Below are 19,804 nucleotides of genomic sequence, written 5' to 3' on the forward strand. Positions count from 1 at the left end.
GGGTATGTAATGGTGTGTGGGGGATGGGGTCCTCTCACTCGCCATGACCAAGCTGTAGGCCGCGCACTCATCCATGTTGGCCTGGGCTCCATCCAGTGTGCTGGATGGGCGATCACCATATCTCCCAGAAAGACCTTTCATCATCTGTGTATGACGGGGGAGGGGGGGGGGCTGGCAGACAAGCCTGCAGTGTCCTCCGGGGAGCCGGCTCTCATAGGGCTGCACTGCATCTGTGTGCTTAAAGTTTGTTTACCCAGGAAAAGTATGCAGTGCAGTGTGGGCTGGACTCGGGGGGGGGGGGGGGGGGGGGGAGGGGGACTCTGGTTGGGGAGAACAAACATCGGACTGAGCGGCAATGCATGGAGCAGGAGAGGGGTACTCTGAGGAGCCGGCTGAGGACACATGTCATGCGGGGAAGGCACAACTAAAGAGCAGCCAGTGTGATAGTCGAGCATGGAGCTCTGCTAGTCACCTTCCACCTCCAGTCACCCGTGTGCATGGTGCACTGGTACCCCTAGCTGCCTATGCTGCTGCTGGTCATATGAAGAGGGGGCTGCATGGGCCCCCTGCATCACAGGGCCCAGTTGCGGTCGCGACTGCTGGACCCCCTATAGTTACGCCCCTGGCAATGTGTTCCCCTAGCCTGAATGAGCCCCAATGACTAGTAGTATCATTGTAGCAGTATGAAGAAGTATCGTTGTAGCAATATGAAGAAGTATCATTGTAGCAGTATGAAGAAGTATTATCATTGTAGCAGTATGAAGAAGTATCATTGTAGCAGTATGAAGAAGTATCATTGTAGCAGTATGAAGAAGTATCATTGTAGCAGTATGAAGAAGTATCATTGTAGCAGTATGAAGTAGTATCATTGTAGCAGTATGAAGAAGTATCATTGTAGCAGTATGTAGAAGTATCATTGTAGCAGTATGAAGAAGTATCATTGTAGCAGTATGAAGAAGTATCGTTGTAGCAGTAGGAAGAAGTATCGTTGTAGCAGTAGGAAGAAGTATCATTGTAGCAGTAGGAAGAAGTATCTTTGTAGCAGTATGAAGAAGTATCGTTGTAGCAGTAGGAAGAAGTATCGTTGTAGCAGTAGGAAGTAGTATCATTGTAGCAGTATGAAGAAGTATCATTGTAGCAGTATGTAGAAGTATCATTGTAGCAGTATGAAGAAGTATCATTGTAGCAGTAGGAAGAAGTATCGTTGTAGCAGTAGGAAGTAGTATCATTGTAGCAGTATGAAGAATTATCATTGTAGCAGTATGTAGAAGTATCATTGTAGCAGTATGAAGAAGTATCATTGTAGCAGTATGAAGAAGTATCGTTGTAGCAGTAGGAAGAAGTATCGTTGTAGCAGTAGGAAGAAGTATCGTTGTAGCAGTATGAAGAAGTATCATTGTAGCAGTATGTAGAAGTATCGTTGTAGCAATATGAAGAAGTATCATTGTAGCAGTATGAAGTAGTATCATTGTAGCAGTATGAAGAAGTATCATTGTAGCAGTATGTAGAAGTATCATTGTAGCAGTATGAAGAAGTATCATTGTAGCAGTATGAAGAAGTATCTTTGTAGCAGTATGAAGAAGTATCTTTGTAGCAGTAGGAAGAAGTATCTTTGTAGCAGTAGGAAGAAGTATCATTGTAGCAGTATGAAGAAGTATCATTGTAGCAGTATGAAGAAGTATCATTGTAGCAGTATGAAGAAGTATCATTGTAGCAGTATGAAGAAGTATCATTGTAGCAGTATGAAGAAGTATCATTGTAGCAGTATGAAGAAGTATCATTGTAGCAGTATGAAGAAGTATCTTTGTAGCAGTATGAAGAAGTATCTTTGTAGCAGTAGGAAGAAGTATCTTTGTAGCAGTAGGAAGAAGTATCATTGTAGCAGTATGAAGAAGTATCATTGTAGCAGTATGAAGAAGTATCATTGTAGCAGTATGAAGAAGTATCATTGTAGCAGTATGAAGAAGTATCATTGTAGCAGTATGAAGAAGTATCATTGTAGCAGTATGAAGAAGTATCATTGTAGCAGTATGAAGAAGTATCATTGTAGCAGTATGAAGAAGTATCATTGTAGCAGTATGAAGAAGTATCATTGTAGCAGTATGAAGAAGTATCTTTGTAGCAGTATGAAGAAGTATCTTTGTAGCAGTAGGAAGAAGTATCTTTGTAGCAGTAGGAAGAAGTATCATTGTAGCAGTATGAAGAAGTATCATTGTAGCAGTATGAAGAAGTATCATTGTAGCAGTATGAAGAAGTATCATTGTAGCAGTATGAAGAAGTATCATTGTAGCAGTATGAAGAAGTATCATTGTAGCAGTAGGAAGAAGTATCATTGTAGCAGTAGGAAGAAGTATCTTTGTAGCAGTAGGAAGAAGTATCATTGTAGCAGTATGAAGAAGTATCATTGTAGCAGTATGAAGAAGTATCATTGTAGCAGTATGAAGAAGTATCTTTGTAGCAGTATGAAGAAGTATCTTTGTAGCAGTATGAAGAAGTATCATTGTAGCAGTATGAAGAAGTATCTTTGTAGCAGTATGAAGAAGTATCATTGTAGCAGTATGAAGAAGTATCATTGTAGCAGTATGAAGAAGTATCTTTGTAGCAGTATGAAGAAGTATCTTTGTAGCAGTAGGAAGAAGTATCTTTGTAGCAGTAGGAAGAAGTATCATTGTAGCAGTATGAAGAAGTATCATTGTAGCAGTATGAAGAAGTATCATTGTAGCAGTATGAAGAAGTATCATTGTAGCAGTATGAAGAAGTATCATTGTAGCAGTATGAAGAAGTATCATTGTAGCAGTATGAAGAAGTATCTTTGTAGCAGTAGGAAGAAGTATCTTTGTAGCAGTAGGAAGAAGTATCTTTGTAGCAGTAGGAAGAAGTATCATTGTAGCAGTATGAAGAAGTATCATTGTAGCAGTATGAAGAAGTATCATTGTAGCAGTATGAAGAAGTATCATTGTAGCAGTATGAAGAAGTATCATTGTAGCAGTATGAAGAAGTATCATTGTAGCAGTATGAAGAAGTATCATTGTAGCAGTATGAAGAAGTATCATTGTAGCAGTATGAAGAAGTATCATTGTAGCAGTATGAAGAAGTATCATTGTAGCAGTATGAAGAAGTATCTTTGTAGCAGTAGGAAGAAGTATCTTTGTAGCAGTAGGAAGAAGTATCATTGTAGCAGTATGAAGAAGTATCATTGTAGCAGTATGAAGAAGTATCGTTGTAGCAGTATGAAGAAGTATCGTTGTAGCAGTAGGAAGAAGTATCATTGTAGCAGTATGAAGAAGTATCTTTGTAGCAGTATGAAGAAGTATCATTGTAGCAGTATGAAGAAGTATCATTGTAGCAGTATGAAGAAGTATCATTGTAGCAGTATGAAGAAGTATCATTGTAGCAGTATGAAGAAGTATCGTTGTAGCAGTAGGAAGAAGTATCATTGTAGCAGTATGAAGAAGTATCATTGTAGCAGTAGGAAGAAGTATCATTGTAGCAGTATGAAGAAGTATCATTGTAGCAGTAGGAAGAAGTATCATTGTAGCAGTAGGAAGAAGTATCATTGTAGCAGTATGAAGAAGTATCATTGTAGCAGTATGAAGAAGTATCGTTGTAGCAGTAGGAAGAAGTATCATTGTAGCAGTATGAAGAAGTATCATTGTAGCAATATGAAGACATGCAGTGCATCCGGAAAGTATTCACATTGCTTCAGTTTTTCCAAGTTTTGTTATGTTACCGCCTTATTCCAAAACAGATTACATTCATTATTTTCCTTAAAATTTTACAAACAATACCCCATTATGACAACGTGAAAGAAGTTTGTTTGAAATCTTTGCAAATTCATTAAAAATAAAAAAAATCCCATGTACATAAATATTCACAGCCTTTGCCATGACACTCAACACTGATCTCAGGTCCCTCCTGTTTCCACACTGATCATCCTTGAGATGTTTCTACAGCTTGATTGGAGACCACCTGTGATAAATTTCAGCTGATTGGACATGATTTGGAAAGGCACACACCCGTCTATAGAAGGTCCCATAGTTAACAGTGCATGTCAGAGCACAATCAAAGCCTTGACATCCAAGGAATTGTCTGTAGACCTCCGACACAGGATTGTATGGAGGCACAGATCGGGGGATGGGTACAGAATAATTTCTGCAGCATTGAAGGTCCCAATGAGCACAGTGGCCTCCATCATCTGTAAATGGAAGAAGTTTGGAACCACCAGGACTCTTCCTAGAGCGGGCCTCCTGGCAAAACTGAGCGATTGGGGGAGAAGGTCCTTAGTCAGGGAGGTGACCAAGAACCCGATGGTCACTCTGACAGAGCTCCAGTGTTTCTCTGTGGAGAGAGGAGAACCTTCCAGAAGAACTACCATCTCTGCAGCACTCCACCAATCAGGCCTGTATGATAGAGTGACTAGACAGAAGTCACTTAGTAAAAGGCATTTGACAGTCCACCTGAAGTTTGCCAAAAGGTATCTGAAGGTCTCTCAGACCACGAGAAACAAATTTCTCTGGTCTGACGAAACAAAGATTGAACTCTTTGGCCTGAATGGCAAGTGTCATGTCTGGAGGAAACCAGGCACCGCTCATCACCTGACCAATAGCATCACTACAGTGAAGCATGGTGGTGGCAGCATCATGGTATGGGGAGGTTTTCCAGTGGCAGGAACTGGGAGACTAGTCAGTATCAAAGAAAAGATGAATGCAGCAATGTACAGAAACATCCTTGAGCTCTCTGGACCTCAGACTAGGGTGAAGGTACATCGTCCAACCGGACCACAACCCTAATCATACAGCCAAGATAACAAAGGAGCGGCTACGGAACAACTCTGTGAATGTCTTTGAGAGGCCCAGCCAGAGCCCAGATTTAAACACCCGATTGAACATCTCTGGAGAGATCTGGAAATGGTTGTGCACCGACCCTCCCCATCCAACCTGATGGAGCTTGAGAGATCCTGTAAAGAAGAATGGAAGAAACTGCCCAAAAATAGGAGTGCCGAGCTTGTAGCATCATACTCACCAAGACCTGAGGCTGTAATTGGTGCCAAAGGAGCTTCACCAAAGTATTGAGCAAAGGCTGTGAATACTTATGGGATTTTTTATTTTTTCGTTTTTTTTTTTTTTATAAATTTGCAAAGATTTCAAACAAACGTATTTCATGTTGTCTTTATGGGGCATTGTTTGTAGAATTAAGGAAAATAATGATTTTAATTCATTTTGCAATAAGACTGTAAAATAACAAAATGTGGAAAAAGTTAAGCGCTGTGAATACTTTCTGCATGCATTGTATCATATCATATTGTAGCAGTATGAAGAAGTATCTTTGTAGCAGTATGAAGACGTATCTTTGTAGCAGTAGGAAGAAGTATCTTTGTAGCAGTATGAAGAAGTATCTTTGTAGCAGTAGGAAGACGTATCTTTGTAGCAGTATGAAGAAGTATCTTTGTAGCAGTATGAAGAAGTATCTTTGTAGCAGTAGGCAGAAGTATCTTTGTAGCAGTAGGCAGAAGTATCTTTGTAGCAGTAGGCAGAAGTATCTTTGTAGCAGTAGGAAGAAGTATCTTTGTATCTTTGTAGCAGTAGGAAGATGTATCTTTGTAGCAGTAGGAAGAAGTATCTTTGTAGCAGTAGGAAGAAGTATCTTTGTAGCAGTAGGAAGAAGTATCTTTGTAGCAGTATGAAGAAGTATCTTTGTAGCAGTATGAAGACGTATTCATTGTATCTTTGTAGCAGTAGGAAGAAGTATCTTTGTAGCAGTAGGAAGAAGTATCTTTGTAGCAGTAGGAAGAAGTATCTTTGTAGCAGTAGGAAGAAGTATCTTTGTAGCAGTAGGAAGAAGTATCTTTGTAGCAGTAGGAAGAAGTATCTTTGTATCTTTGTAGCAGTAGGAAGAAGTATCTTTGTAGCAGTAGGAAGAAGTATCTTTGTAGCAGTAGGAAGAAGTATCTTTGTAGCAGTAGGAAGAAGTATCTTTGTAGCAGTAGGAAGAAGTATCTTTGTATCTTTGTAGCAGTAGGAAGAAGTATCTTTGTAGCAGTAGGAAGAAGTATCTTTGTAGCAGTAGGAAGAAGTATCTTTGTAGCAGTAGGAAGAAGTATCTTTGTAGCAGTAGGAAGAAGTATCTTTGTAGCAGTAGGAAGAAGTATCTTTGTATCTTTGTAGCAGTAGGAAGAAGTATCTTTGTAGCAGTAGGAAGAAGTATCTTTGTAGCAGTATGAAGAAGTATTCATTGTATCTTTGTAGCAGTAGGAAGAAGTATCTTTGTAGCAGTAGGAAGAAGTATCTTTGTATCTTTGTAGCAGTAGGAAGAAGTATCTTTGTAGCAGTAGGAAGAAGTATCTTTGTAGCAGTATGAAGAAGTATTCATTGTATCTTTGTAGCAGTAGGAAGAAGTATCTTTGTAGCAGTAGGAAGAAGTATCTTTGTAGCAGTAGGAAGAAGTATCTTTGTAGCAGTAGGAAGAAGTATCTTTGTAGCAGTAGGAAGAAGTATCTTTGTAGCAGTAGGAAGAAGTATCTTTGTAGCAGTAGGAAGAAGTATCTTTGTATCTTTGTAGCAGTAGGAAGAAGTATCTTTGTAGCAGTAGGAAGAAGTATCTTTGTATCTTTGTAGCAGTAGGAAGAAGTATCTTTGTATCTTTGTAGCAGTAGGAAGAAGTATCTTTGTAGCAGTAGGAAGAAGTATCTTTGTATCTTTGTAGCAGTAGGAAGAAGTATCTTTGTAGCAGTAGGAAGAAGTATCTTTGTAGCAGTAGGAAGAAGTATCTTTGTAGCAGTAGGAAGAAGTATCTTTGTATCTTTGTAGCAGTAGGAAGAAGTATCTTTGTAGCAGTAGGAAGAAGTATCTTTGTATCTTTGTAGCAGTAGGAAGAAGTATCTTTGTAGCAGTAGGAAGAAGTATCTTTGTAGCAGTAGGAAGAAGTATCTTTGTATCTTTGTAGCAGTAGGAAGAAGTATCTTTGTAGCAGTAGGAAGAAGTATCTTTGTAGCAGTAGGAAGAAGTATCTTTGTATCTTTGTAGCAGTAGGAAGAAGTATCTTTGTAGCAGTAGGAAGAAGTATCTTTGTAGCAGTATGAAGAAGTATTCATTGTATCTTTGTAGCAGTAGGAAGAAGTATTCATTGTATCTTTGTAGCAGTAGGAAGAAGTATCTTTGTAGCAGTAGGAAGAAGTATCTTTGTAGCAGTAGGAAGAAGTATCTTTGTAGCAGTAGGAAGAAGTATCTTTGTAGCAGTAGGAAGAAGTATCTTTGTATCTTTGTAGCAGTAGGAAGAAGTATCTTTGTATCTTTGTAGCAGTAGGAAGAAGTATCTTTGTAGCAGTAGGAAGAAGTATCTTTGTAGCAGTAGGAAGAAGTATCTTTGTAGCAGTAGGAAGAAGTATCTTTGTATCTTTGTAGCAGTAGGAAGAAGTATCTTTGTATTTTTGTAGCAGTAGGAAGAAGTATCTTTGTAGCAGTAGGAAGAAGTATCTTTGTATCTTTGTAGCAGTAGGAAGAAGTATCTTTGTATCTTTGTAGCAGTAGGAAGAAGTATCTTTGTAGCAGTAGGAAGAAGTATCTTTGTATCTTTGTAGCAGTAGGAAGAAGTATCTTTGTATCTTTGTAGCAGTAGGAAGAAGTATCTTTGTAGCAGTAGGAAGAAGTATCTTTGTATCTTTGTAGCAGTAGGAAGAAGTATCTTTGTAGCAGTAGGAAGAAGTATCTTTGTAGCAGTAGGAAGAAGTATCTTTGTATCTTTGTAGCAGTAGGAAGAAGTATCTTTGTATCTTTGTAGCAGTAGGAAGAAGTATCTTTGTATCTTTGTAGCAGTAGGAAGAAGTATCTTTGTATCTTTGTAGCAGTAGGAAGAAGTATCTTTGTATCTTTGTAGCAGTAGGAAGAAGTATCTTTGTGTCTTTGTAGCAGTAGGAAGAAGTATCTTTGTATCTTTGTAGCAGTAGGAAGAAGTATCTTTGTAGCAGTAGGAAGAAGTATCTTTGTATCTTTGTAGCAGTAGGAAGAAGTATCTTTGTAGCAGTAGGAAGAAGTATCTTTGTAGCAGTAGGAAGAAGTATCTTTGTAGCAGTAGGAAGAAGTATCTTTGTAGCAGTATGAAGAAGTATTCATTGTATCTTTGTAGCAGTAGGAAGAAGTACCTTTGTAGCAGTAGGAAGAAGTACCTTTGTAGCAGTAGGAGGAAGTATCTTTGTAGCAGTAGGAGGAAGTATCTTTGTAGCAGTAGGAGGAAGTATCTTTGTAGCAGTAGGAAGAAGTATCTTTGTAGCAGTAGGAGGAAGTATCTTTGTAGCAGTAGGAAGAAGTATCTTTGTAGCAGTAGGAAGAAGTATCTTTGTATCTTTGTAGCAGTAGGAAGAAGTATCTTTGTAGCAGTAGGAAGAAGTATCTTTGTATCTTTGTAGCAGTAGGAAGAAGTATCTTTGTATCTTTGTAGCAGTAGGAAGAAGTATCTTTGTAGCAGTATGGAAAAGTATCATTGTATTATTGTTAAAACAAAGATATTCTGCGCCTTAGTGTAACGGCAAGAAGATAGTTGTTCAACAGCTGCACTTGCCGCATTGCACATGACAATACCTATACTGCTCATTGCACAGTTTCCAAAAATGTATTACTTTATTAATAACATAATCTACTTACAAATGTGTAAAAAAAAAACTTCAGGCATTGCAACAAAAACATTCGTCCTTTTCCCCCGGCGGGCGTGCTGACGTCACTGCTATTCCCTCCACCCGATGTACGTTTCGTCTTAGAAGACGTCGTCAATGGGGTAATCGATTAGAGGGAATAGCGGTGACGTCAGCACGCCCCCTGGGGGAAAGGATGAGTGCTTGTTTTTGTTGCAATTTTTTTACACATTTTATAAGTAGATTATGTTTTTAACAAAGTAATTTGTTGTAAACTGCGCAATGAGCGATCTATTCTTCTCTCCTCATATGCCTTGCTGATGTATGGTGCTAGGTGTTTATCTGGCTATATATTCTAGTGGTCCTGTTGATGATCCATTAGACCTGCTGGTTTCTGAAATGGAGATATATCTTCATGCCCGCAGTGGGGAGTTGAGCCCATTAATGCACGGTCAGACCTTTGTTTGAGGTCTATATGTCCGGTAGGCGTCCATCCTTTGCACGGTGGTGGAGGACTGTCAGTTGATCACTTGGAGCACTTTTAAAGTTTATACTTATTTAGAATGTTTTTCATCACAAGCATTGGAAATGGTACCATTCTTTTTTTTTTCATTTTCATGTTTTTTTCATGCCATGTATGCAGATTGTGGCTTATAAATGGTTTTAACACTTTATTGTTTACAGTCATTTACCATTGTACATGTACACACATGCTATGTATATACAGTATCTCACAAAAGTGAGTACACCCCTCACATTTCTGTAAATCTTTTCTTCTCTCTTTTCATGTGACAACACTGAAGAAATGACACTTGTCTACAATGTAAAGTAGTGAGTGTACAGCTTGTATAACAGTGTCAATTTCCTGTCCCCTCAAAATAACTCAACACAAAGCCATTAATGTCTAAACTGCCGGCAACAAAAGTGAGTACACCCCTGAGTGAAAATGTCCAAATTGGGCCCAATTAGCGATTTTTCCCTCCCCGGTGTCATGTGATTCGTTAGTGTTACAAGGTCTCAGGTGTGAATGGGGAGCAGGTGTGTTAAATTTGGTGTTACTTCTCTCACTCTCTCATACTGGTCACTGGAAGTTCAACATGACACCTCATGGCAAAGAACTCTCTGGGGATCTGAAAAAAAGAATTGTTGCTCTACATAAACATGGCCTAGACTATAAGAAGTTTGCCAAGACCCTGAGACTGACACTGTGCTGCAGCACGGTGGTCAAGACCATACAGCGGTATAACAGGACAGGTTGCTCTCAGAACAGGCCTCGCCATGGTCCACCAAAGAAGTTGAGGTCACGTGCTCAGCGTCATACCCAGAGGTTGTCTTTGGGAAATAGATGTATGAGTGCTGCCAGCATTGCTGCAGGGGTTGTAGGGGTGGGGGGGTCAGCCTGTCAGTGCTCAGACCATACGCCACATGCTGCGTCAAATTGGTCTGCATGGCTGTCGTCCCAGAAGGAAGCCTCTTCTAAAGATGATGCACAAGAAAGCCTGCAAACAGTTTGCTGAAGACAAGCAGACTAAGGAGATGGATTACTGGAACCATGTCCTGTGGTCTGATGAGACCAAGATAAACGTATTTGGTGTCAGATGGTGACAAGCGTGTGTGGGGGCAACCAGGTGAGGAGGACAAAGACAAATGTGTCTTGTCTACAGTCAGGCATGGTGGTGGGGGTGTCATGGTCTGGGGCTGCATGAGTGCTGCCGGCACTGGGGGGCTACAGATCATTGAGGGGACCATGAATGCCAACATGTACTGTGACATACTGAAGCAGAGCATGATCCCCTCCCTTCAGAGACTGGGCCGCAGGGCAGTATTCCAACATGATAACCACCCCAAACACACCTCCAAGACCACCACTGCCTTGCTAATGAAGCTGAGGATAAAGGTGATGGACTGGCCAAACATGTCTCCAGACCTAAACCCTATTTAGCATCTGTGGGACATCCTCAAACGGAAGGTGGAGGAGGGGAAGGTCTCCAACATCCACCAGCTCCGTGATGTTGTCATGGAGGAGGGGAAGAGGACTCCAGTGGTGACCTGTGAAGCTCTGGTGACCTCCATGCCCAAGAGGGTGAAGGCAGTGCTTGAAAATAATGGTGGCCACACAAAATATTGACACTTTGGGCCCAATTTGGACATTTTCATTAGGGTTGTACTCCCTTTAGTTGCCAGCGGTTTAGACATTAATGGCTGTGTGTTGAGTTATTTTGAGGGGACAACAAATTTTACACTGTTATACAAGCTGTACACTCACTACTTTACATTTTCAGTGTTGTCACATGAAAAGAGAGAAGAAAAGATTTACAGAAATGTGAGGGGTGTACTTACTTTTGTTAGATACTGTATATGAAATGTTTTTGCGCTATTTGCACTTTTATTATATTCAATATTTTAAGCAACATAGCCTTACCAACAGCACAACAAATTTCTTGATATATCCTTGTATTATTGTAGCAGTGTGAAGTATCGTCATATTATTGTAGCAGTGTGAAGTATCGTTGTAGTATTGTAGCAGTGTGAAGTATCGTTGTGTTATTGTAGCAGTGTGAAGTATCGTCGTGTTATTGTAGCAGTGTGAAGTATCGTTGTATTATTGTAGCAGTGTGAAGTATCGTTGTGTTATTGTAGCAGTGTGAAGTATCGTCGTGTTATTGTAGCAGTGTGAAGTATCGTTGTAGTATTGTAGCAGTGTGAAGTATCGTTGTGTTATTGTAGCAGTGTGAAGTATCGTCGTGTTATTGTAGCAGTGTGAAGTATCGTTGTAGTATTGTAGCAGTGTGAAGTATCGTTGTGTTATTGTAGCAGTGTGAAGTATCGTCGTGTTATTGTAGCAGTGTGAAGTATCGTTGTATTATTGTAGCAGTGTGAAGTATCGTTGTGTTATTGTAGCAGTGTGAAGTATCGTCGTGTTATTGTAGCAGTGTGAAGTATCGTCGTGTTATTGTAGCAGTGTGAAGTATCGTCGTGTTATTGTAGCAGTGTGAAGTATCGTTGTAGTATTGTAGCAGTGTGAAGTATCGTTGTGTTATTGTAGCAGTGTGAAGTATCGTCGTGTTATTGTAGCAGTGTGAAGTATCGTTGTATTATTGTAGCAGTGTGAAGTATCGTTGTGTTATTGTAGCAGTGTGAAGTATCGTCGTGTTATTGTAGCAGTGTGAAGTATCGTCGTGTTATTGTAGCAGTGTGAAGTATCGTCGTGTTATTGTAGCAGTGTGAAGTATCGTTGTATTATTGTAGCAGTGTGAAGTATCGTTGTGTTATTGTAGCAGTGTGAAGTATCGTCGTGTTATTGTAGCAGTGTGAAGTATTGTCGTGTTATTGTAGCAGTGTGAAGTATCGTTGTGTTATTGTAGCAGTGTGAAGTATCGTTGTATTATTGTAGCAGTGTGAAGTATCGTTGTGTTATTGTAGCAGTGTGAAGTATCGTCGTGTTATTGTAGCAGTGTGAAGTATCGTTGTGTTATTGTAGCAGTGTGAAGTATCGTTGTGTTATTGTAGCAGTGTGAAGTATCGTTGTATTATTGTAGCAGTGTGAAGTATCGTTGTGTTATTGTAGCAGTGTGAAGTATCGTCATATTATTGTAGCATTAGGAGGAACTGGAGATTTTCCACACAGAATCCAGCCTGGTTTTGGTATAATTTAATCGTCCGATTGTCCTGTGTAGGAAGGGAGATCCTAGTCCCGACTCTCTCTTTATTACACAAGCTGTGTGTGTAGTGCTGTACAATCCTAGAAACCATCTTGTAGTTCCTGGCGGTAACGCTCGGGATTTTTTATCACCGGTGTGTGAAATTTTGAAGTTTATACTTTGACCCCATAGGAAATGTTAATGTCTGCGTTTCGCTTGGTCGCACATATACCTTTTGACGTCTGTAATTTATGATGCAGCAGATGATCATTAAGACCCGTAATATCTAGAACCGTAAATGAATGATGGAAGTCCTGGTTTCAAGCTTGCATTGCTGAGTGCAAAATGGGTGACAGAAGGAGTCGGGTTCAGTGGGCTTCTCATACATCAAACCACATCGTGCCAACCTCACATGACCAGACTGTAGGAGGTGGGGGCTTCGCTAAATGGCGACGCAGATCCAGACATAGAAAAAAGCCAGCTCTGCAACTGAACATCCAAGATGACTCTTTACTGACATCCCACCTTCATCCCACCTCCATACAAACACCAACGTATTAAGGGAATGCAGACAGGGGCTGAAATGTGGTGGTTTCTGCTGATATGGGTCATCAGTTGGGTGTTGAGTTGGAAGTGTTGGCTTTTTCCTATGTTTCGTTTCCTCAGACGGTCATCTTTTGTAGCTCGGTATACTTATTACTCATTTCTTTGGCCCTTTTACGTGATGTAGTTTCTCCTAAGGCAAGCCCAGCACTATAGTAAATAATCTCCCTACACACACACGATGGGGCACCTTTTGCTGTGGACACCAGGATTAGTCTTCATGAATGCCGTCATTCATACCATTCATGATTCAGAGAGGGAATAGTTTTAAACCTCCCCCCTGATGTTAAATTCTAAAACTCAAAAATAGAACTCTAGGCTTAAAGTAAGCTTGTGCCGACAAAACGACAAATCAGGCCGCACTTGAAAATGACTTCGGCCATAACCTGCAGTGACGTAGGGTCAGGCAGGAGGAACCACAGAGTATGACAGGGGAAACAACACCTCCCAGAATTTTTTGATGTAAACATCCTTCGGGGTGTAAGCTCTGCAGTAGAGTGAAGGTTCTATGTACTGGCACTGGACCAGGTAAGTATAAAGCGTCTACTTTTACAGATCGTTTTGATGTATAGCAGAGAGAAGGTGACCTTTAAAGCATTAAAGTCCTTCCTGAGAGCATAAAAGTCCTTCCTGAGAGCATAAAAGTCCTTCCTGAGAGCATAAAAGTCCTTCCTGAGAGCATTAAAGTCCTTCCTGAGAGCATTAAAGTCCTTCCTGAGAGCAGACACTGAGTTCTATCATTGACAAGCAAGAGCCTTTCCTTTTGTGCCCCTCTGGTTTAGCATCTAGGACGTCTGGGCTAAGCCTTGCCCACCTGGCTTCATCCTGTCAAATAAGAGTGTCCTTAAAGGCCTCTCAAATGTTCCCATTGTACGGGTAAAGGAAGGTGGGCAGTTGTCCTAATTGTCCTAAAAAATCAGACTGGTGTCCAGTATTTCGAGAAGTCAAGCCCCTACAAACAAGTTGAAACTATATCGGTAAGGCACACGCCTAGTCCTAAAACCTTAAAAATGCTAACATCATTGTTGGAGCGCTGAAGTGTAAATTTGATTACATGAATTGAATCCATGGTCACCGTGCTTTTCATTTAGCCTTGCATTTCATTTTTTTACAAACAAGCATTTTTAGGTGTGTTGATGAAGTTCCAATGTAAATGCATTTTCCAGAAGGTTGGTTTGAACAGAATGTATTCCTATCTCTTGTGTAAGTTTCAGGTTGTAAAGCCGCGTACACACGGGCGGACTGTCTGGCCAACTTAGTCCGTCGAAACACATTTCAGCGGACAGTCCGCTCGTGTGTGGGCTTCAGCGGACTTTTTCAGCGTGCAGTCTGGCGGACTAAGTATTTCGGAATTTCCGTAATACTGTCCGTCATACTTTGGTTTCAGCGGACAATCCGCTCGTCAGTATGCTAGTTCGACGGACTAAGTATGGTGCATGCTCAGAAAGGATTTACACGGCGAAAGGTTGCATTGCTGTGTATTGGACTTCCTATTTCTAGTCCCGTCGTATGTGCTGTACACGTCATCGCGCATACTTTCGACGGACTGTTTGTGCATCCGTGTGTGGTCAAGTCCGTTCATTCGAAAGTAGGACGGACTGTCCGTCGGATTGTCTGACGGACTAAGTTGGCCATACAGTCCGCCCATGTGTACGCGGCTTTAGTCATAGTAGGTCCTCTCCTTTGTGGAGTCATGTAGGTTATAGTAGGTCCTCTTGTTTTTGGAGACCTCTAGGTCATAGCAGGTCCTCTCGTTTGTGGAGTCCTGTAGCTTTCAGTAGGTTCTATAATTTATGGACTTCTGTAGGCTATAGCAGGTCCTCTAGTTTGTGGAGTCCTGTTGGTTATAGCAGGTCCTCTAGTTTGTGGAGTCCTGTTAATTATAGCAGGTCCTCTCCTTTGTGGAGTCCTGTTGGTTATAGCAGGTCCTCTCCTTTGTGGAGTCCTGTAGCTTTTAGTAGGTTCTATAATTTATGGACTTCTGTAGGTTATAGCAGGTCCTCTAGTTTGCGGCGTCCTGTTGGTTATAGCAGGTCCTCTAGTTTGTGGAGTCCTGTTGGTTATAGCAGGTCCTCTAGTTTGTGGAGTCCTGTTAATTATAGCAGGTCCTCTCCTTTGTGGAGTCCTGTTGGTTATAGCAGGTCCTCTCCTTTGTGGAGTCCTGTAGCTTTTAGTAGGTTCTATAATTTATGGACTTCTGTAGGTTATAGCAGGTCCTCTAGTTTGTGGAGTCCTGTTGGTTATAGCAGGTCCTCTAGTTTGTGGAGTCCTGTTGGTTATAGCAGGTCCTCTAGTTTGTGGAGTCCTGTTAATTATAGCAGGTCCTCTCGTTTGTGGAGTCCTGTAGCTTTTAGTAGGTTCTATAATTTATGGACTTCTGTAGGTTATAGCAGGTCCTCTAGTTTGCAGAGTCCTGTAGTTATAGCAGGTCCTCTTGTTTGTGGAGTCCTGTTGGTTATAGCAGGTCCTCTTGTTTGTGGAGTCCTGTAGTTATAGCAGGTCCTCTTGTTTGTGGAGTCCTGTAGTTATAGCAGGTCCTCTAGTTTGTGGAGTCCTGTTGGTTATAGCAGGTCTTCTAGTTTGTGGAGGCCTGTAGTTATAGCAGGTCCTCTAATTTGTGGAGTCCTGTAGGTTATAGCAGGTCCTCTTGTTTGTGGAGCCCTCTAGATCAGTGATGGCGAACCTTGGCACCCCAGATGTTTTGGAACTTCATTTCCCATGATGCTCAGCTACACTGCAGAGTGCATGAGCATCATGGGAAATGTAGTTCCAAAACATCTTGGGTGCCAAGGTTCACCATCACTGCTCTAGATCATAGTAGGCCCTCTCCTTTATGGAGTCCTGTAGCTTATAGTGAAGACAAAAAGGGTTGACAGCGCTCAGAAACGGAGCTGGAATTGATAGATGATGGCACAAGGCTGTAAGGCTGGCTCAGGCACTGATGGATCACTAGGACCGACCGAGACAACTAACCAAGGGACACCGACCATGCAAAGCTTCAAAGACATGCCAGCTGCAGTGTGTAGAGCCGGACCCGCTGGCAAGGGAAGATGGTGTCACTGACACCGGCGATGTAGATAGAGCCAAGCAACTGACTGTGTACAGGGGAAAAGCTTCCCATGGACACAGTCAGCATGACGTGGGAGCCGTCAGTCACAGCACGCGGTGGGGAAGAAACGGCACAGAGGTCCATTTCTTCAGAGCATGTGCCAATGACATCGGTGCACTACAAGTGAAGTCTCTCCTAAACGGCGCACTTTAGAAGATCTTTCCACTACCTATAGGTAAGCCTTATTCTAGGCTTACCTATAGATAAAAGTAAGCCAAAAGGGTTTACAACCACTTCAACTCTTATATTACAAGTCCCATAGACATTCTGAAAATAAAAACTGCAAAAATAATGATACGCCGCCTGTGTATATCTATATAATATATGCATCTACACACATGCAGACCTACAGAATTCAAATCAGATAGGGTCTATAAAGGAAAAAAGGAAAAAAGAAAACCATAATGGATATATATAGAGGATATGGTTCCTTCTCTGACACCTCCGTTTCGGATTGTCTTCGGTGACACCCCCTTCCTTTGAAGCTCACTACGGAGCTTTCCCCTGGATACAGTCAGCTGCTTGGCTCTACACACTACAGCTTGCGTGTTTGTCAGGTCACCTGAGATCAGGTGACAGATGCACTCCGTAGGAATCGGAAGTGCACCGCTAAGGTAGTGGACCTTAGGACTGACTGCTGCGGATTGTACCCAGGGAGGTTCAGGAAGCAGGTCTACTGGATCATTAACACAGATCCCAGTTGGAGCTGGAGCATAGATTATTCATCGGGGCGCGGAGTCTAAGAGCCAGCAGGTGTTCACCAGAGCCTCTAGTGGTGAGGATGGACTGTGCTGCAGTCTGGGTCCAGGTCGTGGCCCCCAGGGTCTCACAGCTCACGCTCACGGTAGTCTACAGGAGAAGGAAACAGCAGGCTGGAACAGCAAGGATAGAAAAGGGATTAGGCAGAGGTCAGGGCAACTAGCAGACAGGAATAACAGAGTACACACCAAAGGTTCAGGGTCACAGGCAGACAGGGATAGTCGGGGACATGCCAAAAGGTCAAGGTCACAAGCAGACAGGAATAGTCGAGAACACGCCAAGGTCGGTAACAGAGACAAACGTAGAGCACGCGGCAAGCAGGAAACAGGAAGCCAAACATACAGTGAATACACAATGGTTGATCAGCACCGCTGGTTTGCAGTGCACAGGTTAATATAGGGCTCCCTGATGGGGCCTGGGGTGGAGCCATGCTTAGAGGAGAGGTTATAAAAACCACCAGGTGGAAGTGGCTGGCCTCTTAGTCTGAACACATGAGTAGAGGTAAGCAGACCGAGGAAGATTACTGCATAACCATGACGGTGTTCTTGTGGCTTTCCATGGTCGGTGTCTCTTGGTTGGTTGTCCCAGTCAGTCCTAGTGATCCATCAGTGCCTGAGCCAGCCTTACTGCCTTGTGCCATCACCTATCAATTCCAGCTCAGTTCCTGAGCGCTGTCATCCCTCTTTATCTTCAGCATTGCAGCATCTGATCCTTTGCATTAGACAGCAGCATGATTCAGCTGAACATATATTGCATTATGTGTTTTTTCCTGTGATTAATGCTTGGGACTCAACCTTTTTGTAGCTTAAAGTAAGTTGTCTCGTTTATAAAGTCCTGTAGCTTATAGTAGGTCCTCTCCTTTATGGAGTCTTGTAGGCTATAGTAGGTCCTCTAGTTTGTGGAGTCCTGTAGGTTATAGCGGGTCCTCTCATTTGTGGAGTCCTGTAGGTTATATTAAATCGTCTTGTTTGTGGAGTCCTCTAGGTCATAGTAGGTACTCTCTTTTGTGGAGTCCTCTAGGTCATAGTAGGTCCTCCCATTTGTGGAGTCCTGTGGGTCTTCTCCTTGTGAAGTCATTTAGGTCATAAAAGGTTCTTTCTTTTGTGGAGTCCTGTAGGTCCTCTCCTTGTGAAGTCCTTTAGTTCATAGTAGTTCCTCTCATTTGTGAAGTCCCGTAGGTCATAGCAGGCCCTCTCCTTTTGGACTCCTGTAGGTCATTTTAGTTCCTCATTTGTGGAGTCTTGTAGGTCTTAGCAGGTCCTCTCCTTTGTGGGGTCATGTTCATATTAGGTCCTCTCATTTGTGAAGTCCTGTAGGTTATATTAGGTCTTCTTGTTTGTGGAGTCCTCTAGGTCATAGTAGGTCCTCTCATTCCTGTGGGTCTTCTCCTTGTGAAGTTATTTAGGTCATAGACGGTCCTCTCATTTCTGTAGTCCTGTAGGTCCTCTCCTTGTGAAGTCCTCTAGGTCATAGTAGGTCCTCTCATTTATGGAGTCCTGTGGGTCTTCTCCTTGTGAAGTCATTTAGGTCATAGAAGGTCCTCTCTTTTGTGGAGTCCTGTAGGTCATCTCCTGGTGAAGTCCTTTAGGTCATAGTAGTTCCTCTCATTTGTGAAGTCCCGTAGGTCGTAGCAGGCCCTCTCCTTTTGGACTCCTGTAGGTCATTTTAGTTCCTCATTTGTGGAGTCTTGTAGGTCTTAGCAGGTCCTCTCCTTTGTGGGGTCATGTTCATATTAGGTCCTCTCGTTTGTGAAGTCCTGTAGGTTATATTAGGTCTTCTTGTTTGTGGAGTCCTCTAGGTCATAGTAGGTCCTCTCATTCCTGTGGGTCTTCTCCTTGTGAAGTTATTTAGGTCATAGACGGTCCTCTCATTTCTGTAATCCTGTAGGTCCTCTCCTTGTGAAGTCCTTTAGGTCATAGTAGGTCCTCTCATTTTTGGAGTCCGTTTGGTCATAGTAGGCCTGGCAGAATTTTCCCATCACACATCCAATACAGTGTTTCAGTATGAATGAACTTTCTTCTCCAGTAGTCTCCATGCTCTATCCAGCTGATAATTCCACATCTACATCCACAGAGGTATGGCGAGGCAGAAGAAGCTTTCCAGATGGTTTTACAGCTGGACAACGGGTGTAAGGAGGCCGTGAAGGAGATCCATACATGTCAAGTTCTACAGCTCATGGTAATGTGAAAAGAAGCAGAGCCATGCCTGTCATTGTATTCTCCATCATGTATAATTTATGTGATATGACTGTAGTAATGGGAGGAGACAGGGATCTAAGTTCAGAGATCTCGCCAGTGGGATACTTTTTTGGTGGATGTCGGTGGCGCAGATGCATGAACCCGGCTTTACAACCAACATTAGGAGGGGGAAAGTTCTTTCTACATTTGTGTCATATTTTTGCAGTGACCATGACGGGAGGTAAAAGTCAGAAGGCTTCATAGACCAGGGAAGGCAAAATATAAGTTTAGCACTACCCCCACAGGGGCTGCTGGTTACTGTTTCCCCCTTCTTCTGCACAGCCAGGCAACACACATCTTCCACTTGCACCCAGACACCAGAAGTCAGTCTCTTGGCTTTGTTTTTTGTTTTATTAGGGGTAACAACTTGGATGGGGTAGAGAAATTTAAGGGATGCCCAACTTGACTTGAACACAGATGAGGACAACGTCCTTCATATATACAGAGATAGGATCCTGGACTGTTCTCCTTCCTGGACACACTCAGTCTTTAAGGATCAGTAGCAAGTAAGTCCCTTACGGACTAGGAGCTCTTAGTCCCAATTGGAAAATGTCATAATATCCTGTTGTAGAGCTGATCCCAGCTCCACTGCTTGCAGGCACTACCAGCTGTCCTGGCTGATGCTCTGAAGATTCCCCCAGGGCAAGGGAGAAAAAGGGTTAAGCACCGCGCCGTCCTCTGAAAACTTGCTACATGTGGCACTCTCTCCCCTTGTGAATCCCTGGGTGTTCCGATGTACTCACTCTGACCTCCTTGCTCCCACTGTTCTCAGGCAAAAATCCTGTTCCAACCGTGATGCTGAATGGATCTTCCTAAGCCAGCCCGAGCCCAA

General features: G+C 42.2%; 1 protein-coding gene across 2 annotated transcripts in view; it reads left to right on the plus strand.

Moving 5' to 3' along the window:
• The window catches only part of TTC31 (tetratricopeptide repeat domain 31), a 229,677-nt gene that overhangs the window by 128,303 nt on the left and 81,570 nt on the right, over positions 1–19,804 (plus strand). For both annotated transcript variants that reach the window (XM_077455711.1, XM_077455710.1), the window contains exon 10: positions 18,809–18,913. In XM_077455711.1, coding sequence (XP_077311837.1) covers positions 18,809–18,913 — 105 coding nt within the window. The remainder of the gene's footprint in view (positions 1–18,808; positions 18,914–19,804) is intronic.

The sequence above is a fragment of the Lithobates pipiens genome, unplaced genomic scaffold, assembly GCF_037356315.1.
Source record: "Lithobates pipiens isolate NorthernLeopardFrog02 unplaced genomic scaffold, aLitPip1_a1.2 Scaffold_25, whole genome shotgun sequence".
In the NCBI taxonomy this organism is placed as follows: domain Eukaryota; kingdom Metazoa; phylum Chordata; class Amphibia; order Anura; family Ranidae; genus Lithobates; species Lithobates pipiens.